Raw genomic sequence first — 23,139 nt, forward strand, 5'->3', positions numbered from 1 at the left:
AGTGATGACAGTAGGCAAAAACTATTCTGTAATGCCTTCTGAATAACTTGTTTTGTAGCTTCCACATTATAAATTTTTAAAAATCCTTAAAACCTGGTAACATCTTTGGTTCAATTAATATTGGTTATTTGGTTAAATAACATTGTAATCCTCAATTATGTCAGAAAAGAGGCTATGACACATTAAAGAGAAAACCTATTTATTGGATTGATGGAGTAAGCTTGGCATCAAGGTTATAATATTATGTATTATTCCACAAACTGGAGTCTTTAGATTGGTAGCCTGTGGAAAGGTTCATCTTATTTTTATGAATGAACTTTTTTTGAAGTTGTAACATTTATCTAAAGTTATGTGAAAAAGGGGGCTTTGTATCTTTTTAATGAATGGTACAAAGCAGCAAAATAACACAAATGATTAGAAAAGTTCTATTAACAAAGAATAGTTTGCAGTGTATTACTGTTCAAATTCAGTTATAGTTAACTTATTTGAGATGAATATATGCTGCAATTTGAGCTATTTATTTTGGATAATGAATACCTTTTTAAGGAAGCCCAGCTCAAGCATCACATGTAACATGCAGTTAATATTCTCATATTGAAAGCTTGAACGTTTGTTGTTACATATTAAGATAGTTCAAATGGTTGCCACAATTGAGATTACATGCATGTTAGGTAGTATGTTGATCTCAGCTTTTATAGAGCAGGACTAGAACCTTGGTGGCTGTTCATTTCAGCTCTCTTGAGGATGGAGGTTAATTTTTCACAGGAAATCCCCTACTGCTATTTACCTCTCCCTTCCAAAAATGTTTTCTTAAGGGTAGTTTCAGTTCTGGATCATTACCTCATTACACTACTTGGGAATTCTGGTACAAGATTTCAGAGGACCGTATTTACACCTCTTCAGTGTAAACACAGTTTTTGTGATAATACACATAGAAGGTATTTCTACCCCTTCTCTAATAGGTGAGCTGATTCTTTACACACTTGGGCAGAGGTAGAATTCCCAGGAATGATGATTTCGAGTAAACAGGGACCTAATGCAGCAAAGCAAGCAGCAGGAATGCAGAGGAATAGGCTTTGCCCCTTGACATTTAATACAGGGCAAAGTATTATCTAGTAGGTACCTGCCAAATGGAGAGTTGTATAGTTTTATGGCAGTCAATCACAATCTTCAAATCGGATATTCTGTCCAGGTGGGATGCCATAAGATGTGACAGACATTCCCTGAATCTTCGTTCCTGATTCTAAAATACGATTTTAAAGCTGTTATGTATTACAAAGAATGACAAGCGGCACTTAAAAATATTTAGTAAACCCGGTTTATTTACATAATACATATTTTGTCATGCAGCTTACTGAATTGCAGTTAGTGTAATAACAAAAAAAGACAAGCACTGTCTTGCTATTTGAAAATGGCTTAATATAGAAAGATAATTGTTTCTTAAATGAGTTAACCACAACCATATAAATTGCGAGACAATTTAACAGCCATAGATAATTTTAAAATGTACTTGTAAAATCTGTAGGCAAAAGCTTTTATAGTTCACACATTGGTAAAATTAAAACCAGTCTTTTTTAGTACTGTAACTGGATAGTATATTTTAATCTTATTTTAATCTATAAAAACAAAAATAAATATACATCATTACAAGGCTCAGATTTGTAGACAACTTTAAAATATTTTTTAATGTTAACAATGTCTTCAAAATTTTACCAGTAGTGATGTGCACACAGTAGGTGGTCATTAAAATGCTGACTGACATACAGAAGTGTTTCTAGTTGACAGCAATCCACATTCATTCATTCATTCCCTACTTTATAATAAATACATCAAAGCAGTGAAAAAATGAGAGGATAACTTTCTTACAATATTTAACATTTTCATAAAAAGTTGAAATGTTTACACGGAACAATTTTTCCTACGGAAAGACCTGTACACCCTTTAAATTCAAAGAAACACTGATTTAAAAACACAGTATGCTCTTTTTATGTATTAATTCAGATGGCAAGTATTCATATACTAATACAGGGATTGCAAAAATTGAAATGATTCAATTTTTTTTATTTTGACAAAGTTTTCTAATAAAAATGGCTCCACACCTAAAATAATGACTTTCCTCTCATTTTTAACTTAAGTATAACTACTCAGTGTCTTTTGTTTGGCCAAAATGACAAAATATCTATTTAAAGGCAATAAAATCATGTAAGCCAATAAGGGATGCTCTAGGAGAAATATATCCTACTACTGTTGCACCAAAATCTTCTATCACTTAACATATGGATCAAAATTTTAACCTTATAAGGTAAAATAGCCATTTTCAAAGCAGGGTTCCATCATCACGATGGGTAAGACATGGTATTCCTTTACTGAGCCTCCTGGGGGGAAGTTCTCTTTGCTGAGATACTAGCATGGGGAATTTATATTCCAAAAACACTACACTGGAAAAGAAACACAACATTTCACTGATGTATTAACTGAGGCACATTAAAGTGACTTTCCAAATATCATATGTACAAAAGGCATTTTGGGAATGAGCTTCATCATCAATTAACATTTTTTCTGATATTCAGTAATTCTGCTGTTCTGAAAATACACCAATATTTAAAACAGCTCATGTCAACTCATTAAGAAACTTGGGTAATATTTTATATTCCAATAAACAATGTCAGTTTTTATGAATGTCTGCTTTAAGGGATTTAATTCATATGAAAGACCAAAGAATAAGAGGGCTACAATGTATGATAGGGCAGTGAGATCTATTTTTTACGTATATACAATAAAGAGAAAGTTTAATGCTTCAGGTCCAAATATTAAGTGTTTATCAAGATTCTGAGTTATCAATGCAATGCTAACACATGCAGAAACCAAGGACTAGAGCACAGGTGAATAAGCGTACTATCAAATGGGGTATCTGCATGACTTTGTTCTAAGGCTTAAGGTTCATTTCAGGGTCAAGACAGGGCCATCTAGATTCTATGGCCTTGAAAGTAGCACCCATAAAGCTGGGAACCCCCATCACTGGATATTCAGGACTAAAAATTCAGAGTTGAAAGCTCTGGAATTTTGGGATCAAAAACCTGCTGTAATCCACTCACAAGAATTCAGTTATTATATGGAATTAGTATCTGGAATGAAAATGTTTAGGTGGCTAATGACGATGTTATTTGATCACATAATTTGTCTAATCCTGTACTTAGTTTCTAATGTGATTCTTATCTGATAGAAAATGACATGTTCTTTTCCTCTTCTCAAACCTTCTCTCAACTTGCAGGAGAAGTTTAAAGCTTTTGTACTGAAAACTAAAATATCTAACGTTCTTAGGGAGAGAAGAACTTACAGCTAAAGGATATAATCTCTGAAGTGCCAGTTTCTCACAAATCATGTACTTAAAAGCTAGTGATTATTTAAAATCACTATCCTAGCTTGCATTAAGCATAGGCTGAAACAACCCTTGACTTGATTAGGCACTTAAACTTGGTGATTTACTGAAAATAGTTAAGCACATAGGATGACTCCATTTTCTAATGGAGATGAGCCCTTCCTAAGGAAATTAAGCTGGTGCTAAGTAAAATGAATCCTATTTCAACACTAGTTTCCCATTCATCATTGTTATTCAGATATTTCTTATGATTGCCAACTAATTTTCACTTTCTGTACAAGCAGCAAATTAGTAGTTTTAAGGGTCTTGTAAAGCGGCTATTACTACAGATCCTTAAGTATACTTTTTTCCCCATTTTTATAAAGTCTTACTCATATTAAAGAGGAAAAAGGGAAAATGAATGGGAATTTTAGAAATAGTGGGGTATACAATTCCCCATTATATATTGCTTAACAACTGAATTCACCAGGTGGCCATACCTAATTCACAAATGTGAAACATAGTCAGGACAAGGCTTGCTATGTCTGTACTGCATGACATACACTGTTGACTGATGCCACCAATATAACATCACTACTGCAAGGATATGCCATATTTGGTGGCTTGATCCGAGGTAGTTTAGTTGTCCTGGAAAGAAGGTAGAAAGAAAATAATATTGATTTCAATATGTTGACATTAAAGGAAAAATAGATTTCTTGGAAGTACAGTTTAGCAGAAAAATTTTCATAGTCTCAGAGTGCCTAGAGACTAAGTAGAGATCCAAAGGTTTTTAAAAATGGATCAATTCATATTTGGGTCTAATTTTAAGGTTTTATTTATTAAGTACACAGGTAAACTTTAGAAATGCTCTTCCAAGTGTGTTTTCAAAATCTAACAATTTCAGGTATTTGACCTTATGCCTCCCATGTCTCAACTCACATCTGGCAGAACGAACAACAAAAAATTATTGAGAGAGGCAAAAGAAACTAGATGTTAAAAATCATGGAGTGATTTAGGTATAAATCTGCGAGAAGCAGATATACTGTTGAGTTTAGATATAAACCTACTAGAAGCACTTTTTATTTCAAGCAGGCATGCAAAGAAAAAGTGCTGACCTGAATCCTGTGCTCTCTAACTAATGGAATAATCTGCAGGATGTAATTAGTAATGGCTTAATTAACTAAGGTTATTTCATATACAACTTCAGAGAACAATTTAATCTCTTTGTGGTCAAATGTTAAATTCTAAGAACATTAAACAATTAACATATGGAAAACTTCTTGATCTCTCTTAGCAAATAACAAAATACAGAGCTATAATAATTTCAATGTAAATAACATACTCATAGTACTTCTATGGTCATATAATGTAAATATTCTCTAACCTCTCTTTTTTCTTACCAATCAGTACAGTACATAGATTTTAAAGTGCATGTCAACAAGATTCTTAGCCTTTTTTGTACCATGGACTCTTTTGGCAGTCTAGTGAAGCCTACAGACTCATTTTTTAAAAAACAAAATACAGCAAATACTGATTATCTAATACAACTATCAGAGATCCACTCCATTTTATCCACACACCTTGGGGATCCTTGGACCCATCAAATGCCATTGTGTTGTGTATACATTTGTAAACATTCGACCTGAGCTGAATGAAAGCTTTTAGGTTAAAATTTATTTTATTTCCCAGTGGCCAGGTCATACATGAGGACTTGCCAGAGATAGTTTCTAAGGCATTTGTACATGAACATTTGGGACTATCACTTTTCACTGTAAAGACTTCTAATATTTTAGTTTCTGTATCTCCACTGCTCTCATGTATCCGAACTCAACATGTTCTGCTACATAGGGCACATTTTATGTCAAGTATGTCTTGGGGAAGGTTAAGTTACAACAAGTTTGATTGTTTATAGATGTCCTATATTAAACAACTGGTAACTCCTGATCTGAATATTTTAAGGCCTAAAACCCACTATGGTCATAATCACATAGAGAATTTCCATGGTTTGGTGTTCTACTTATCTATTATAAAGAGAATATAGAATTTTAAAAAGAATTATTAATAAAGTGATACAAAAATATATTTTACCAGAATTGTTTTCTGAGGGAAATTCTGGCCCTGCCTGGAAGATGGGTGGTCTTCAATTCAGTGGCATGTCCTAGATCTGTTCCCAAATCCTCCTGTTTACAACTCAGGTTTTCCCCTGTATTTCCATTCTTGTTTAAAGCTCAATGGTGAAAAACCAAGTACACAGAGGAATGCCTGAGGATCCGTGGGATGCATTGTTTAGGCCAGGGTTTCTCACCCTTTCTTCTTCCCCAACACACGTGATGAGTGGGACAGTCCCTTCTCTGATTCACCGTGGAAGTGATTCTTAACCCAGGAAGAAGAGGGGATACATTTGCAGTTTAGATTTAAACTGCTCCCTGACTTCTAGCTCTCCAAACTGAAAACAACATCAGTTTTATGCACTCTAAATGTTATTTCTGACTCATGCCAAAACTTACCTGGATTTGCGTCACTCTGTCTCTTACTAAACCACATAATTCATTTATAAGACCAGAGCTGGGGGACATAGTAATAACTGCTGTCATTTATTCAGTCCTTACTAATTGCTAGAAACCTGGTTACACGATATGTGCATTTTCTCATCTAATCCTCATTAAACTGTGTTATATGCATTTTTTCATCTACTCCTTACCATAACCCCAGGGTGGTGGAAAAAAGTATTTCCATGTTTTAGATAGGAAACTGGAGCTGAGAGCGCTTAAGTAACTTACTTAGCTCACGTAACTAGAAAGTGGTTGATGTGGGTCTTGAACCCAAGCAGTCTGACTCCAGAGCTAAAGTTCTCAAACAAACAAATACAGGTTTTGGAGACTGTTGTTCACTCCACCCAGTGTCCTCTTATTTTCCATCTGAAAATATTTTCTTTGGAATGAAGAACAAAAAAGTCTATTGGCTTGTGTATCTTGGAAACACAGAGACTCTTAACTTTCACTATTTTCTTCCTAGTGCTGGGTGCCAGGAAGCCTAAAGCCAGCTTTGTCACCATTATTTATTTTATAGACCCTTTTGATGTACATATTGTGAAGTGATCCTACACCTCACTTATTTTCACTATCTTTTTCTGGAAACATAAAGACTCTTAATTCTCACTATTTTCTTCCTAGTGCTGGGTGCCAGGAAGCCTAAAGCCAGGTTTGTTACCTTTATCTTTTTTATAGACCCCTTTGATGTACATATTGTGAAGTGATCCTACCCCTCACTTCTTTTCACTATCTTTTTCTTACTGTCCTTTGCTTCTTATTTCTTGCTTTATATATCTCTGCATATATAAATTACTTTTAAACAACCAGCTGGCATATAAAGAAGTAAATGGTAGTTGACGGTGTTCTACTTTTTAAAAGAAATAGCGGTTGGGAGTCAGAAGACTCAAAAGTCTAATGTCAGCTTTGTCACTAGTTCATAACCATAAAACAGTGACAACTCCACCTACTGGACTCAACTCACATGGTCAGGATGAAAGGAAAAGTTGTGAAAGCCCTTTGAAAGTTTTAGGTAACATAAGAGAGGAATCATTTCCATAATCAATAATATTAAAAAATGAAACTAAGTTTTGATGCTCTGATGCATATACCTTGGGCATATATTTAGAATAACAATACAAAACTGCTATAAAAGAGATACCTACCTGGAAAGTACCGCTCTGGGACTTTGGAAATGTAGAATAGGAAAGCAAGAAGAGCAATCATATACATCACAATTACACGAGGTGCAAAGTCCTGAAAAGCAAAACATGTTTTTTTACAGATCTTCCTACTGTTACTGAACTCCAAATTTATTACGAATCTAATAGTTGATAAGATTGTTAAATCTGAATTGTTTTGCAGACTGTCTCCAATAATGAAAACTTGTTCTCATATGCAGGAAGCAGTCTGCAAGAATGGAGCACAGAGAATGCTCTAACAAGCTCCTAAAGGGGCTGGAGCTTTAACATACCGAAGTTCCTAAGGGCACCCAACTCCATCTACAACGTAGGTATATGGGTAGAATGCATATGGAAATAGAGTTGGCAGGTAAATAAGCACAGACACTGAAGAACAGGAACTTATGGCTGGAAAAGACCTAAGGGGTCTCCCCAAGACAGAAATCTGTTCCAATATCCCAGATAAATGGTCCTCTTGAATACTACTATATGAAGCACTTTGTCTCACTGCTGACACAGCATTGAAAAGACTTTCCTGGCCCTGAGAAAATCCAGCAAGCTATCCTTATACATATTCTTCCTAATACTGGTTATAAACCTAATTTACTAAGAACTCATTTAAGAAATAAGGACAGGCTGGGTGCATGGCCTATGCCTGTAAACCCACCACTTTGGGAGGCTTTGGCAGAAGGATCGCTTGAGGACAGGAGTTCAAAACTAGCCTGAGCAATACAGTAAGACCCCTCCCTCTATTTTTTTTTTTTTTTAATTAGCTGAGGACAGGAGTTCAAAAGTAGCCTAGGCAACATAGTAAGACCCCTCTCTCTACAATTTTTTTTTTTTTTTTTTTTTTTTTTTTAGCTGGGCATGGTGGTGCATGCCTATAGACCTAACTACTTAGGAGGCTGAGGTGGGAGGGCTGCTTGAGCCAAGGAGTTTGAAGGCAATAGAGAGACTCTGTTTCAAAGAAATAAAAAATAAAGACAAATTTCTCCTTCCTCTTCAAATATGAGAATCATCATAACCCTCCCTAACTCCTATATTTTTCAGATTAATCAACCTCAGATTTCTCAAACATTCTAGAACACAATTTGATCCTGCCTCCCAAGATTAACCCTTCCAGAACTTTTTATCTTTGTTAAAGTGCCTGTCTTTCCATCTTTTTAAAAATTAGAGCTTATCAAAGAATTTCTGTGAAAGTTTCCCTTTGCTTCCTCACTGGAACGATCTGTGATCATATTAGGATTCCATCTTTGAAAACTATTATCTAAGCCATCTTTCCATTTTAAGATTTCTGAATACAAAAAAAAAATCCCATTTTTTTTCTTTACTTCTCTAAAATTCACTGACTATTAGACCCACTAGGGTCTTATTCTTTTTGTCATTATAACCTTAAAAGGAATGTGTTTATCAAATCCAAAAATTTTGGTCACTTCTATGTCAACAATTATTCCAGTTGGAATTTATCTACAGTGGCAGTTCCCCATTCCATTTTCTTATTATACGGGAATCAAAATTGTCAGAAAGATGTTTTCACAGATAGGAGGATTACTGATGTCCCTCATCACTACTGTCTCACCTTTCTCCCAATATCCTAATGTATGAAGACATCATTACCCTTGTCCTCAAATTGGCCAAGTGGCCAGATTATATCACTCAATTCACTCTGTCACAGAGCTTCCTTTCTTTTCAGCTGTATACCCAACTGTTTTCCACTATGCTGTTGCCAATTTCATGCAAATAAATGTAGGCCCACTAATGGTCTCTCCTCTTTTAATAAAAATCTGATTCTTTTGAATAAAACCACCCTTAAAGTCACACATTCTAGAGAAAGGTACCATTGCAATGAGTATATGTGATTTCTGTCAGATTTCTTGGCGTATTTACTTGTATTAAAAATTCTCAAGTTTACTCTCTAGTGCATATGTAGAGCATTTTTATAACGATCTCTAAGAATGTAAGTCTTATTTCTAATCCTTTTCTCAAGAATCCTGAGTGCTCACTGAGACTCTTCCTAATGCACATCAACTGTTCCCCCACAACACCTGATTCTAACAAAGAGCTCTTCTTTTATTTCTCAATATATTGTCCTTGGTGTATTGAACATGCTTCCCTGGCTCCAGCTACCAATACAATGATGATTTCCAAATCTTTATTGCCAGTGTCAAACTCTGGCTAAAATCTCAGATCCTATCTCTACCTTTACATCCAATGGGTACCCCAAACTCATCGGGTCCAACATAAAAATCCTTCCCAACTTCCCTTCACCCCCTAAAAGATCAGCTGCTCCTATTTCTATACTTGCGTTATCATTGGCAGACAAAGCTAGAAACTTCGGAGACCTCCACAAATAAGGACTTGGGTATTTATATACTAAGGGTAACAGAGAATAATAATGTATTCTTTTACAGAAAGACAACTCAGAGAAAAACAGTATTCAGATTTTACCTCAACTTCTGCAAGGTATGCTTATTTATATGGCTGTGAAAATTATGGCATCAATATGCAATTACAAATATGTTCTCAAATGACAAACATCCACCCACTTGGCCTGATTATACTACTTTACCCAAAAGGAGTAAGATTGAAAGGCAAAAAAAAAAAAAAAGAGAGAAAAATATCAACTACACTCAACCTACCTGTACAATAGGAGCACCAATTCCTCCATTGAGCCAAACCCAATGAAGAGTAGGAATCACTCCATATCCCGAAACAGAACAAAAGATGATAGAACGGAGCCTTTGCCATTGCTGCGTGAGGTAATTGGGATGAATCTGCGCAAAGAACACTGCCAGGATCATAGCAAGCACTGTGATCAAGTATACCTGACGCCAGTACTAGAATGGAAAGAAATCACATTTCAATTCTGTTATTAACAATAAGGGAACTGAAAAAGTAATTTTGGCTTTTACACTAAATTCCAAACTCTATTTACTTGGTATTTGCATTTCAAATTAGGACTATCTCCCTTCCTTAAAAAATATGTTCCATACAACTTTTAGGTTGGTCACAATGACAAACCAAATTCCAAAGTGAGCTGGTAAAAGACTACATTTATTCACACAAAAGCATTTTCTCATTACCTATTACATGCCATGCACAGTTCAAGTCCTATAAAAGCAAAGATGACTATGACATGAACTCTCCCAGCAGTGAGCTCACAGACTATGGGAGGGGCAGACATGTAAACAAATGATTATAATCTTATGGTAGATACTGTAACTGAGGAACAGAACATTGTAGAACCACAGAAGAGGGAACAATTAACTTTACTTGGGGTAGCTAAAAGATGCTTCATAGAAGAGGTGACATCTAAGATTTTGTGGGAAGACAGAGCTCTCAAAGAAAGAGAACAGTAAATGCAGCAGGAAGTTTTGAGAAGAAAGGCTGAAAAGGCATACTGTTAGGCTAAATGTTTTGAACTTTACCACACTGGCATTGGAGGAACAGCAGAATTCTTTAAGAATAGGATGACACAGCTGTTTTTCAAACTGACTTATTAGAAAGACAACTCTGACATCAGTGTAGAAAATAGGTGACAGGAAACCAGCTACAAAGATATTAGTTTAGTTTATTCAAAGAGAGAGTGGGGGCTTGGACTCCTGTTGAATAAAGTAGATGTGAGCACCAGATTTAGGAGGCATTTTTGAAAAAACTTAAGTCTTAATGGCTGACTGGATGTGTGAGAGGGCAGTAGAGGAAAGCTTAACTGTTTTTAGCCTGAAAGGCCACATAAATGGCTTCTATTAATGACGCAAATGATCAAAGATGATCCAGGTTTGCTGTGTGTGTGATGGGGGAAGAGAACACGGGCATGAGAGAACACACACTTAGCTTAGGTTTGAAGGGCTTATAAGACATGTAGGTATTTAAATAAGCAGTTAGCTGGTCTTAAAGTCAAAAGTCACATAAGACAAGAGTTCTTAATCTGGGCTCCAAGGACTTTTTTGGGGCTATTAACTTCCTGAAATCAAATGTCAGATTGTTTGTTTAAGTGTGTGCCCAAAAGTACATTCTACTGGATCTAGGGTTCACAGTTTTCAATCTCATTCTGAAAGCAGCTGTGTTCCTTAAAAGGTAAAACGAATCTTTTATAGGTCTACAGCAACTGAGTATTTGAAAATGATTAGAAACCAGATGGAAGAAAGCAATTTTTCAACGATCATGGACTGACTGTATTAATCTATCTTGGACTTTTAGTTTTTCTGGTAAGAGAGTTACAAAAAGTATCTCACTTTGATGTTTAGCAAGAGATAAAGGAAAACAGTTTCAGAGAAATACAGAATAAGATAAGCAAAAGAATTCAGATATTACATGGCTGTACTCACAAGCACCTGGTTATCAGTATGCTCTAATTTTTTAAAAACATATAAACCGTTTCATGCAAAATGGTTAAGTTATGAAAGCTGGGCAGAAATAAATAGTATACTGCTAAAATCAAGTCAATTTACAACAAGGTTACCTGTATATATATTTAATTATGTGCTTATGTTCCAAAGTGATTGGCCTAAAAAGCAAATGGCTCACATTTAAGCAGCTACAATTAATAATGTTCTTACATATTCAAATCAAATTTATGATTTTTCTCTTCACTAATTTTCATACCAGATATGTTGACAGTTTTCTCTGGCATTGTGTAGAGACAAAGGTCCTACTGAAAAATCCCAAGCAATCTGAGAAATTCCACACTGCGGCCAATCTTCCCAATAAGTGAAGGCTGAGGACTGTGCCTTAGAGCAGTGGTCCCCAATCTTTCTGGCACCAGGGACTGGTTTTGTGGAAGACGATTTTTCCATGGATCGTGGTGTGGGGAGGCAGGCAGAGATGGTTTCAGGATAATTCAAGTGCATTACATTTATTGTGCACTTTATTTCTATTATTACCACATTGTAATATTATATATATAATATATATATATTATATTGTAATATATAATAATTATACAACTCACCCTAATGTAGAATCACTGGGAGCCCTGGGCTTGTTTTCCTGCAACTAGACAGTCCCCATCTGGGGGTGATGGGAGACAGTGACAGATCATCAAGCATTAGATTGCACAACCTAAATCCTTTGCATGTGCAGTTCACGATAGGGTTTGTGCTGCTATGAGAATCTAATGCTGCTGCTGATCTGACAGGAGGCAGAGCTCAGGTGGTAATGTGAGCCATGGGGAGTGGCTGTAAATACATATGAAACTTCCCTGGCTCACCAGCCCACTGCTTACCTCCTGCTGCATGGCCTGGTTCCTAACAGGCCACGGACAGGTTCTGGGGGTTGGTGACCCCCAGATATGTAGGGCACCTGCAGATACCTGCCTTAGAGCACCTGTTACATGGTGGGCCTTGGGCAGGACAGGCTCTATTCTTTGTGATTAGGACTAGAAATAACTAGTAGGTACACTGCTCCTGAGGGAGAAGTTCAGTCTTGGTTCTGAAAGGGAGGTAACTAAAAGGGCAAAAGAAAAAACAAGAGTATGGTAGAAAAACAGGAAGAAAACAAAGTAGGGTTGAAGGGGACTTTCTGAAAGGGAGAAATTGAGATGTACTGAACCCATGGGAACATTCAATTTGTCTTCTTGGCTGGAACATGAGGTGATGAGTTAGGGTTCTACTCCATAAGGTTTGGTTGGCCAATATTTTTAGGTCAGGTACTGTATTATCTGATTACAGTGTTGCAAATGCTGCCTTGCATAAGGCAAAAACTGACTTTTGTGTGAACTTAGGGACAGAAAGCAGAGTTGATCCAGAACTCAGAAAAGACACATCTCACATTTGTTAAAGACACTCACTCCTATCTGGTCTGTCTTACAAGCCTACCCCAAACATAAGACTGAAGACAGGAAAACATATTTTAGAGAAGAATATGGGCTAATAAATTCAGATACATTTTGTTGTTTTTTTTTTTTTTTTTTCCCACTGAGAGGAAAAAAAAGAAATGGAAAGCAGTAACCAACCTCATAATTTTAAGAAGTGTGAATTTTAAGTTCAATTCTATAAACACACAAATAAAAGATAAATAATGTGGATATTTGAGGAATCATGCAGCCATACAGAATTTAGTGAAAACATTAATAATTTAATGTCTACATTAAGTCTCAGAAAATAACTGTATATATATTTTCCAATAAAAAATTAGTAAAATAAGTATAGAACTGATAATAGATGTTAGAGATGACAGGGCCATTTTGAAAAATAAGTTTATGCTTATACAAAACTCTTCTACTTATTCTATAAGTTAATTATGTACTTATTAAGAAATTCAAAAGAACCAAGGCAAGAAAACCCAAGACGTATACGAAAGGTAGAATGTAAAATGTTTCAATCTACTTACGTTATTACAATAAAATGCGTAAAATACTCCTGAGACATAGCAGCCCAGTATTCCAATAGAAATTCCTGCATAATCTAATGCCATCCATCTTCGACATGTTTTTTCTGACCGATGGCAGGAAAAAAGATGATAGCCCACAGAGCAGAGCATACAGACCTGTGAAAAATAAAAACAAATCTTAACAAAGTGACTAAAGAAACTAAAGCAACTTATGCATGATGTTCAGGGAAGTAAGAGGCTAGGCTTTCAATTTAAATATTTATGGGCTTGGATTCTAGCTCTGTGCCTTACAGTAGAGTGAGCCATGTCATTACTCTAAAGCCTCAATTTCCTCATGGGTAAAATGGAGATAATAAATGAGAAAATTTAAAATAACTACATTAAAAAATGAAAATTATAAATAAATAGCACAGTAATGGGAAAGTTATACAATGTGAATGTTTTAAAACTATCATCTGAGGCTTGTTTTGATCCATGAATTAATTTGTTTTTAAAGAGTATTTACTATAGAAGCAATACATATCCCTAAAAAAATCAAAGAACACAAATATAAGCCACTCTTACTTAATCTATTCCCGAGGTAGCCAGTGATAACATTTTTTATGTGTCTTTCCAGATATTTTCAATACATATGTCAAATACCTGTGATATATTAATCTGTACACATGCACTCATTATATATATATACACACACACATGCACACACACACATTTTAAAATTAAATGAAATTACACTATGCATTCTGTTCCACAATCGGCTTTTCAGTTAAGAATTTTCATGTCTGTATGAGATTCACTGTATAGAGTTTACTTTTAATTTCTAAGGTAAACACAGCTTTATTGCCTTCAAGAAAAAACAGGCTGGTATAGTAGTGGCTCATGCCTGTAATCCCAGCACTTTGGGAGGCCATGGTGTGAGGATCGCTTGAGCACAGGAGTTCAAGACCAGCCTGGGCAACATAGGAAGACCTCATTTCTACGACAAACAAACAAACAAACAGAATTAGCTGGGCATGGTGGCATGCACCTGTGGTCCCAGCTACTTGGGAGGCTAAGGCAGGAGGATTACTTAAGCTTGGGAGATCAAGGCTGCAGTGAGCCGTGAGTGCCTCACTATGCTGTAGCCTGGGTGACAGTGAGACCCTGTCTCAAAAAAAATAATAATAATTTAAAAAACAATCATGACTTGCTAACTTTATATGGTTGCCAAACTGAGAGTAAAGCTAATTTGACTTAATCAGCTAGCTGCTCTGATAATTGATGAGGTTTCTATGGCAGAATGCCTTTCAGCCATCAAGCACCTGCTGTGTGTCATACATTGGAGGTGATACAGAATCACTGAATAGTACAGTAACAAATCCTACTGTACTTCAGTGCAGAGCATAATTGAAAAAGGTGGGAGGATATTGACTCTGTGAGGGTACATGTGCATTTGGAGGGTGGGACTGGTGGGAAGAAAAGAGCATCAGAGAAGGGCTGTTCACCTGAGGCGGATTTTAAAAGTTGGGCTGGCATTCACCAAGGACATAAAAAAAGGTGTGCACATATTTATGGCTGGGGGGCAGGGATTAAGGAAAAGCATCATATTCTTTATAATATGATTATGACATGTCCTACACATTAATGGGTTTTAACTTCAATATTATGGGTATGATATGATATGCCTAAAGATTTTAAGTGCCCCCTTACAGAGGTGTGGACTCGAAGGGCTGAAACAGGAGGTTATAGGAATAGCCCTGGAGAGCACGTACTGAGACAGTGACAGTGGGGTGCAGGCAATGGGACAAACAAACAATATAAAGTAGGTACAACCGATAAACATTTTGTAAGCAATTGCTAAGGCAGTTAACATGGTCATCCAGCTATTAATATTTTATATTCTGGTCATTAAACAAATCTAGTTACTATAGACTCAGTATCAATATTCAGTAACAATGTACTTTGTCACAACTTCATTGCTTCATCAATTGTCTAAAATCCTTAATAGTCTATAGCTTTTTGGTTAGTAAGCAACCAACCAGTAACTAATTCTAAGTTCGTTATTTAAACGTAACTCTAAGAAGCCTGGTTATTTGTTTTCTCAGATTATCCTTGAGATTAAGAACCATAAATCAGGAGAAAATAAAAGTGTATTATTTCTCATTGATGGGGAAACATCCCATTGCCACAATGTTGAATGACACAAGAACAGGTCGCAAAATAGCAAGCAGGGATGACTGTAGCTTGGAAGTAGGTAGACAGGTAAGTGAGCAGGCAGGTAGGCAGGTGCAAGGTAGCTATGCATACACAAACATACACATTTGGGTTAAACTCATTGTTTAACGCAAATGTCCAATGTGGTTACCTCTGAAAAGTGGAATTTCAAGTGACGTTTTCTTCCATAAACTTCTGTTTGCCTAAATTTCTACACGATTATATCTTGTAGTAATAATTAGAAACAAAAATAAAGCTCACTTCATTGTGAAAAAGAAAATAAAAAGAGGAAAAAGAAAACTATGGTATCTAAGGGAAAAGTAAAATAGTATTAACAGAAAACCCCAGATTTTAAAGTTAACCCATACCTAGTATGCCCTGTTTAAGAAGGAATATGTTATTCCTAGAGCTCCTTTAAAAATGGACTGAAAGATAATCTGGGAAATTGGGTATGTTTCAGTTATAATGGAAAGTTTCCTTCTATGGAGTATCTCACTCCATCAAGGTAGACAGATAATTACAGTGTTACATCCCACATGGAAGCTCCTTGGCATGATAACAAAATATCTCATGATTTGATCCCTGCCAATCTCTCCAGCCTTAATCTTTCTCCATTCTCCTAGGTTTCAACCACAAAAACCAGTACCTGCGAGTCCAGAAAGTGCTAAGAAAGTGAGTCTTGCTTCTTTTTTCCTGCTTAAATGCCACCTCACTGTCTCTTCTGCACGCCTACGAGTGGCTTGACCTTTATACCAGGTTGGTTCTGTTCAGCACTGTTCAGATACTAGCATAGTATCTGGATGTATATAGGATGCATTCAACAAATATTTGTTAACTGAATGTAAATGGATCAAATCTAGCAAAAGGCATTATTGTATTCTGATGTTCTTCTCCAAAATACAAATACCCTGGAAGGTTCAAAGCCCCTGAATTACATTCTACTGTTCAGAATGTACTCTATTAATCTGGTTGCGAGGAAAGCACTAAAGCATATAGAAGCATAGGAGTGAGAAAAATGTTATGTCTTTTAGTATTAAATGTAAATCAATATTAATAAATATATTTACGGTTTACTACATTGTCCACTGACCCTAAGAATCTGAAAAACTCAGGTGAACAAGTTATAATTTGGTAAGAAGTGGTCTTTTCAAGTAGGGAAGATGTGCTCATCTGTCTTTAGTAAGTTGTACAGCATATACTGTAACAGTGATCATTGCACTAGCAATTAGGAGAACAGGATTTTACCGCCCTGCTGAATAATCCTGGGCAAGTCACGGTAATACTTTGGCTCTGTTTCTTTATTGGAAATTGTTGTAATTATTTAATCCTTTTAGTTTTGCAATGTATTGTTTTCTTACGTCAATACTGAAATTAATACACATTCTCTGAACTAACATCAGCTGTGGTAGGTAGTGAAGGCATAAAGAATAGGCCTCAGCATAAAGGAAAAGAGCAGGGATTCTGAAAGTAGATAATATGCATATAACTAACAAGAATAGAAGCCAGTTTTTAATGATTATTAAGAGCATGTTAATCTATACTGAGATGCACCTAAAAATTTAGAAAGAAATTGATTCATTCACATTACAAAATTGGTTATGGATTGTGAGGGACATTTTGGCTGAAATCAGGGCAAAAATTAAACCTCAGAAAGAGTACATTTTTAAAAAATATTTGAAGGAAAAATAATTTTCTAATAACAGAAATAGGTTATGCTTTCCCTCAAAGAAAATTAAAATATTATTCCAAAAATTGGAATTAATAAAAAAGGGGAAGAGAGATTTGTTTTGCTGTGTTTCTTGGCCATTGAAGTCCAAAGTTTAAACTTGAGTAAAGCGATGACACTCTGAAATAAAATGATACACAATGAAAGCGACATTTGTGCAGCTGAGTTATGAGATTCACCTCTCAAACTCAGCAGCAACAGGCTAACTGCAGGGAATAGCTAGTCTGTGTCTGTCATGAGAAAGGGGGATAAAAAGTTTTTCTTTGCATTTTTATGTTTTTCTATATTCTCTGAAGCAGAAAAAATTGTTTTAAATGTCAATAGAACTATAGCCCACATTTGTTTTCTGTTTCAAAATTATCTGTTTGAAATCTACTAAATGTAACTGTTAAAGACATTTTTATAGATTCTTGAAAAATGCCAGTGCTATGGAACTAACAAATACAGGAGGTAGAGAGGAAAATAAACTGAAAGTATTTGAAGCCAGGCCAGTGGGTTCAAAATAAATTAACATTAAAGCAACAGAGCAAAAAATCAATACCAGCAAAACAGGACAGTAAAATATAGTATGGAAATAACAAATACAAAAATCACAGATGCAAACAGGAAAGAGATGAGAAATCTTCCCCAACAAGTTTTAAGTAGACACTAGTGTTATAGTTCAGCCAGCTAATAGAATGCAAAGATTCCTACTTTTTTTATTAATCTTAAAGCAGAGGTGCCCAAAAAGAAGAGGAAAGAAACAAATTTTTCTCCATCTTTGTAATTTAATAGATTTCAAACATACTCTCATAAGAACAGACCATTTGGTGTTTATGTTATGAAAATCAATAAGCTGACCAACATGCCATTCCAGGGCTCTTTAAAGCAAGTGGTAGGTCTGAGGTAAGGTCACCTGACCAAGCCTGCCTGATAAAAAGTTCTCTTTACCAATAGCAGTATTTGTGAAATGACTTACCTGGAAGCAGAAAAGACAAATAGAACAAATTACAAAATCTTCTCTGGACGCACTTGCTGAAGGTAACACAGATGTCATGTCATATATTCCCAGGGTGAAGAAGAGAAAGAAACCCAGCAAATGACTCCAGATGTTTACTGTCTCATTAGATAAAATAAACAAACTGGAAAATAAACATACATGCAACTGAGATTCACATTGGTCATCTTACTGTCACATTCAAAGGTTAGGGACAATTTTGAGGAGTTACCTAATACTTGCTCCAAAGCTCTTAACCCCACCTGTACCTTTCTAAATTTGATATATTATCTAATCAAATTATTCTAAGTTTTTCCACATTGCCACCAATCTTGGGACCACAGTTTTTTGGGTGCTCACCTCTATTATCATACTTACCATTTCCTTCTCTGTCTTAAGAGATCTACATACAAATTCCATCTCATCTTCCAGCCTATCAACTCCCTAATGGTCAGTACCATTCATCTTTATGACCCCACTGTTCACAATGCCTTGCTCAGATTAGTCTATCAACTAAAGGTCTCCAGAAATGAACGTGCAGAGGAAATCTGGATGTTAGCTAGCATATTCTATCAATAATATGTATCTGAAAACCTGCTCAGTGCAAGGTGAGGCATGAACTTAGAATACTTTCCTGGAGCTCATTAAACACAAATGCAAAATTAAATGGACTTAAGAGAAGCAAAATAAATATATATTGATCCATTGGAAAGGTTCTTTAAGACAGGCATGCCAGAACAACTTTGCTGTGGATGTCTTAAAACCAGTCTAGTTTCCAGGTGGCATAAGTTTCTCCTTTTCAGAAACAACTGGACTTTACTTTTAATGTGGGTACTATGTGCCCTCTTTCAAAATGCCCTGGGCTAACTGGTCTTGGCAGCACAGGTTGGTAGAGTGTGTATGACCCTGAGTCAAGAGGCTCACTGTCCCCACCCCACACAAGTCACGTAACCTCTCCGGGCTTCAGTTTCTTCATCTACACAGTAATGGAGCCACATAAGATGCTGCTGCAACTTTCTTCCAGCTCCTTTCTTACTTTTGGGAAATTCTCAGATGTGGAGAGGACTCATCTGATTATTTACTGAAAGGTGACATCATGACTAAAGATTAAAATACTCCTGCATTTGTCTGTAAAATCTAGTATTTTTGCTTAAATTTAGGTTTTTGGTCTTCACTGATTCAGAAATCCTTTTTTTTTTTTTTTTTTTTTTTTGAGACAGAGTCTCGCTCTGTCACCCAGGCTGGAGTGCTGTGGCCGGATCTCAGCTCACTGCAAGCTCCGCCTCCCGGGTTCACGCCATTCTCCTGCCTCAGCCTCCCGGGTAGCTGGGACTACAGGCGCCGCCACCTCGCCTGGCTAATTTTTTGTAGTTTTTAGTAGAGACGGGGTTTCACCGTGTTAGCCAGGATGGTCTCGATCTCCTGACCTCGTGATCCGCCCGTCTCGGCCTCCCAAAGTGCTGGGATTACAGGCTTGAGCCACCGCGCCCGGCCTCAGAAACCCTTAACGTATTGACATTGACATATAACTCTAAATTTGTAGCAGTCACTGTGGTTCTCACGTTCTCATTTTTATAAGAAATGGAATTTCCTATTTATTTTGCTTCTCAAGTTCATTTCTTGTAAAAGCAAAAGCGAGAACCACAGTGACTGCTACAAATTTAGTTATATGTCAACACTTACTAGTAAGGATTTCTGAATCAGTGAAGATGTATATAGCAAGGTGTCAAAACTATCAAATGATCATCAAGAATAAAGTGAATCTTGGATCATGAATTTCAGGCTTTATCATGTACAAACATCAAAGTGTAAAGACTACTTATAACTGGAGGAAGAGATGCACAAATGTGCTTGAAACATATAACTAGAAGACTGTTTTGACAATCAATACTATGCTCTGCTTATTACTTCAGAACTTTTATTTTTGTGAAATCCAGTATAGCCTGACTAACTGAACTGAGAGGCGCAACCTCTCCATGTTGCCTGCAGCTAACAGTGGACTCACAAAACTGCTATGACATACAAAACCTCCTCAGATTACATCCAAAATCTGTCCCAGTCACTCCTGAAAGTCAAAAGGAGAGAGGGCAAAGGCTGAACTTGGAAAAGATAAGGCCGGTGGGAAGGCAAGAATACCTGTAATAAAGACTCTACTCTTACTGTATGAAAAGTTAGGTGTCTCCTGCGCAGCAGACACACCTGACAGCAGTAACTTAAGCATATCCTGAGAATGACCCTATATGAAAAACACACTTGAATGTGTTTACAGTTTCAAGCATGGCCAACACTTAGATTGATTCCTTATCTATGAGGAACATCTGAGCCCCTGTCCCATCTCATGGAATGCTGACTGTACATGGGATGGAGGCCTTTTGTTTTGTAAATGAGGATTACCAGGTGGAGACTGCCAGGGGGAAGGGTGTTAAGTAAAATGCTATATAAACTGCATGCTTTCTGCAGGCGGCAGAGGTTCTCCCGTTCAGGTCACTGCCACTGGACCTCTCTGTAAATTACCCTAGTAAAACCCTATGTCTTGTTTACTGGCTTTGGGTCTTTTCTTCTGTCTTTCGAATCTGGTGCCATCCTTATTGAAGTTAACAGGAGTCCAGCATCACATCTTCATATTCTGTTCAGTTTTAAAATCAATAATCATCTTCATTATCATCATCTGTTCAGCTTCAAAATCACTGGTGATGACAACAATCAGTATTTACTGAGGGCTTATTAGGTTCCAGGCCATGTATAGCATTTCACACACAGAATCTAATTGAATCCTTTTTTACCTCTGGAAGCGGATACTGTGATTACCCTCATTTTTACATGTGGGTATAATGAGGCTCAGTGAGGTTACATTTTGCTCCAGGTCTCAGAACTCTTAAGTGGCAGATCTGGATACTAAAGTCTTTGACTCAATAGCTCAAGAGCTAATGCTCTATACTTAATTCTCCGTGAGATTTGGACCCTAACATCAGAATGCAGAGGACCACTGCTAGTTGGGTAGAAAATATTTAAGGCAATTCACTGCTTGCCCTATTCTTATGGAACTCCAGATCCACAGCAGAACCCAGGTGTGTAATTTACTTATGTACAGGAGGCACTGGGGAGGAAAACGGTAATTATGCTTCAAGTTGTGAATCCTAAGGGCCATCCATTCAAGCCAAGTAGGGATGAGCAGTGATGTCACCTTGTGACCATGAGTCACAGAAACACTTTCATGGCAGGACAAAAGGAAAGAAGGACAGGAAAAGACAATGCTGGAAAAATCAAGAATCAGACATGTGGCTGCCGCTTGAGCAACTTAACAGCCCACATTCTGGCACTAGGGTTTGCCACTGCAGTGACCTGGAGCTAACCAACATCTGTATCTTAATTCTCCTAAAGCAGAGGTCCTTTATTTCAGCACAGGTAGTAAGTTTGGACAGTTACTCCAAGAACTAGAACAGTTATTTTTCAGTTTTTTTTTTTTTTTAAACACAGGTTTTCAAGGGACTGTAGTTTTAAAGGTTTAGAATGATAAAGAAATTTCCTTCTTAGAGATGCTTCTGTGGTGCTCTAGTGGAGGCTCGGTGCCCGTTACGGGCTCTCTCTACCACAGTGCTTTTCCTACACAGCATTTTTTTCCACAATGGTTATTATGTAATTGTGTAATTATCTCTTTAATGTCTGTTACCCAGGCTACACCTTAGTAGCTTCATGAGAACAAGGGCCATGTTTGCTTTTTTTCTGCATGGGCTCCATAAGTATTTGCTAAATGAATAAATCTTGGGCGTATATGTTAACTTGTTTCCTATGATACAGGCATTTTTCTGGCCCAAAGCTACTGAATTCCCAGAGGGTTGCTCTAAAAAGCAAGCTTAGGTATACACCGGGCAAATATGGCTCAGCCCCATTCCAACAAATCTCAATGAGCCGAAAAAACCGAATAAAGGATGTAAAAGCCCTTTGTAAACAGCAAAGCGCCATAGGAGAGTTGTAATTATGATCACTGTTACTATCATGATTATTCCGTGGATCAAGTACCCTGGCCAGGTAAGAGGAGATAACGGGGGAGGAGAGGCGGCAAAAAGGGATGAAAAGGATGGGGCGGGGAGGAAATGATGGGCAAGCAGAAAGGCGGGGAAAGCAGAAGGGGGACTAGACAAAAAGGGTGTAGGTGAGAGAGGGGGACACTCCAGGCGGAGGCGGCCAGACCATACCTTTTGATACACAGCCTGGACGGCAGGTAGGCCCGGTAGCCGTCGGTGATGTACGGGTTGTCCTTGAGGGACACGGGGATCTGCTCGTAGGTGTACAGACGGATGCCACGGGGCACCAGGACCGGCCAGTACTGATAGCTGCCCAGCTCGATATAATGCGCGCTCTTCAGCAGCTTCTGATGCATCGTTCCCGGCCGCCGCCGCTCCCTGTCTAGGGAGTTCCCCCAGGCCCCGCCTCCCCGGGGAGGGGGCTTCGCCGCTGGAGCCCCCGCCCCGGAGCCCGCGGACGCTGCGCGAGGTCCTACCGCGCCGCCGCTGCCCAGGGCCCGGCTCTGCACTCACACCGGCCACTGCCGTCTGCGCCGCGGCGGACCAGGCGGCGTCGCAGCCTCCTCTGACGTCAGCGCGCCGCCGCGGCCCCGCCCCTCAGCCCTCGCTGGGAGGGGCAGGGGAGTGGGGCGCGCCGGCGTGTGCTCCAGCGGGCTCTGGTGGCTGCGCGGATGCCGGCGTCTCTGGCGCTGTGGTTTGGCGGCGCCCGGGGTGTTCGTTTGCCTGTGAGAAGAGCCGAAAGCACAGAGCTACAGGCGAATACAAGTGGATTTTTTTTTCTTTTTCTATTTTATTATTAGAAGTAATAGTTGCTGCATTTTG

The 23,139-nt window shown here is 37.6% G+C and overlaps 1 protein-coding gene across 1 annotated transcript; it reads right to left on the reverse strand.

Annotated features, from left to right (window-relative positions):
* Positions 1-1,302: 1,302 nt before the first annotated feature.
* PAQR3 (progestin and adipoQ receptor family member III) lies at positions 1,303-22,882 on the reverse strand. Its single transcript, XM_011941732.1, has 6 exons — positions 22,489-22,882; positions 18,275-18,437; positions 13,398-13,553; positions 9,707-9,904; positions 7,053-7,143; positions 1,303-4,006 (listed from the first exon to the last, which is right to left on the reverse strand). Exons 1-6 carry the CDS (start codon positions 22,671-22,673, stop codon positions 3,864-3,866), a joined length of 936 nt encoding a protein of 311 aa, XP_011797122.1. The 5' UTR covers positions 22,674-22,882; the 3' UTR covers positions 1,303-3,863.
* Between the last annotated feature and the right edge of the window lie 257 nt (positions 22,883-23,139).

Source organism: Colobus angolensis, unplaced genomic scaffold, assembly GCF_000951035.1.
Source record: "Colobus angolensis palliatus isolate OR3802 unplaced genomic scaffold, Cang.pa_1.0 Scaffold200, whole genome shotgun sequence".
NCBI lineage: Eukaryota > Metazoa > Chordata > Mammalia > Primates > Cercopithecidae > Colobus > Colobus angolensis.

Coding starts and splice junctions, on each gene's coding strand:
- PAQR3 (XM_011941732.1), bottom strand. CDS start 22,673: ATGCATCAGAAGCTGCTGAAGAGCGCGCATTATATCGAGCTGGGCAGC. Junction 18,438..22,488: donor TCCAGGCTGTGTATCAAAAG/GTATGGTCTGGC, acceptor TTTATTTTCCAG/TTTGTTTATTTTATCTAATG. Junction 13,554..18,274: donor TTTGTCTTTTCTGCTTCCAG/GTAAGTCATTTC, acceptor TATTTTTCACAG/GTCTGTATGCTCTGCTCTGT.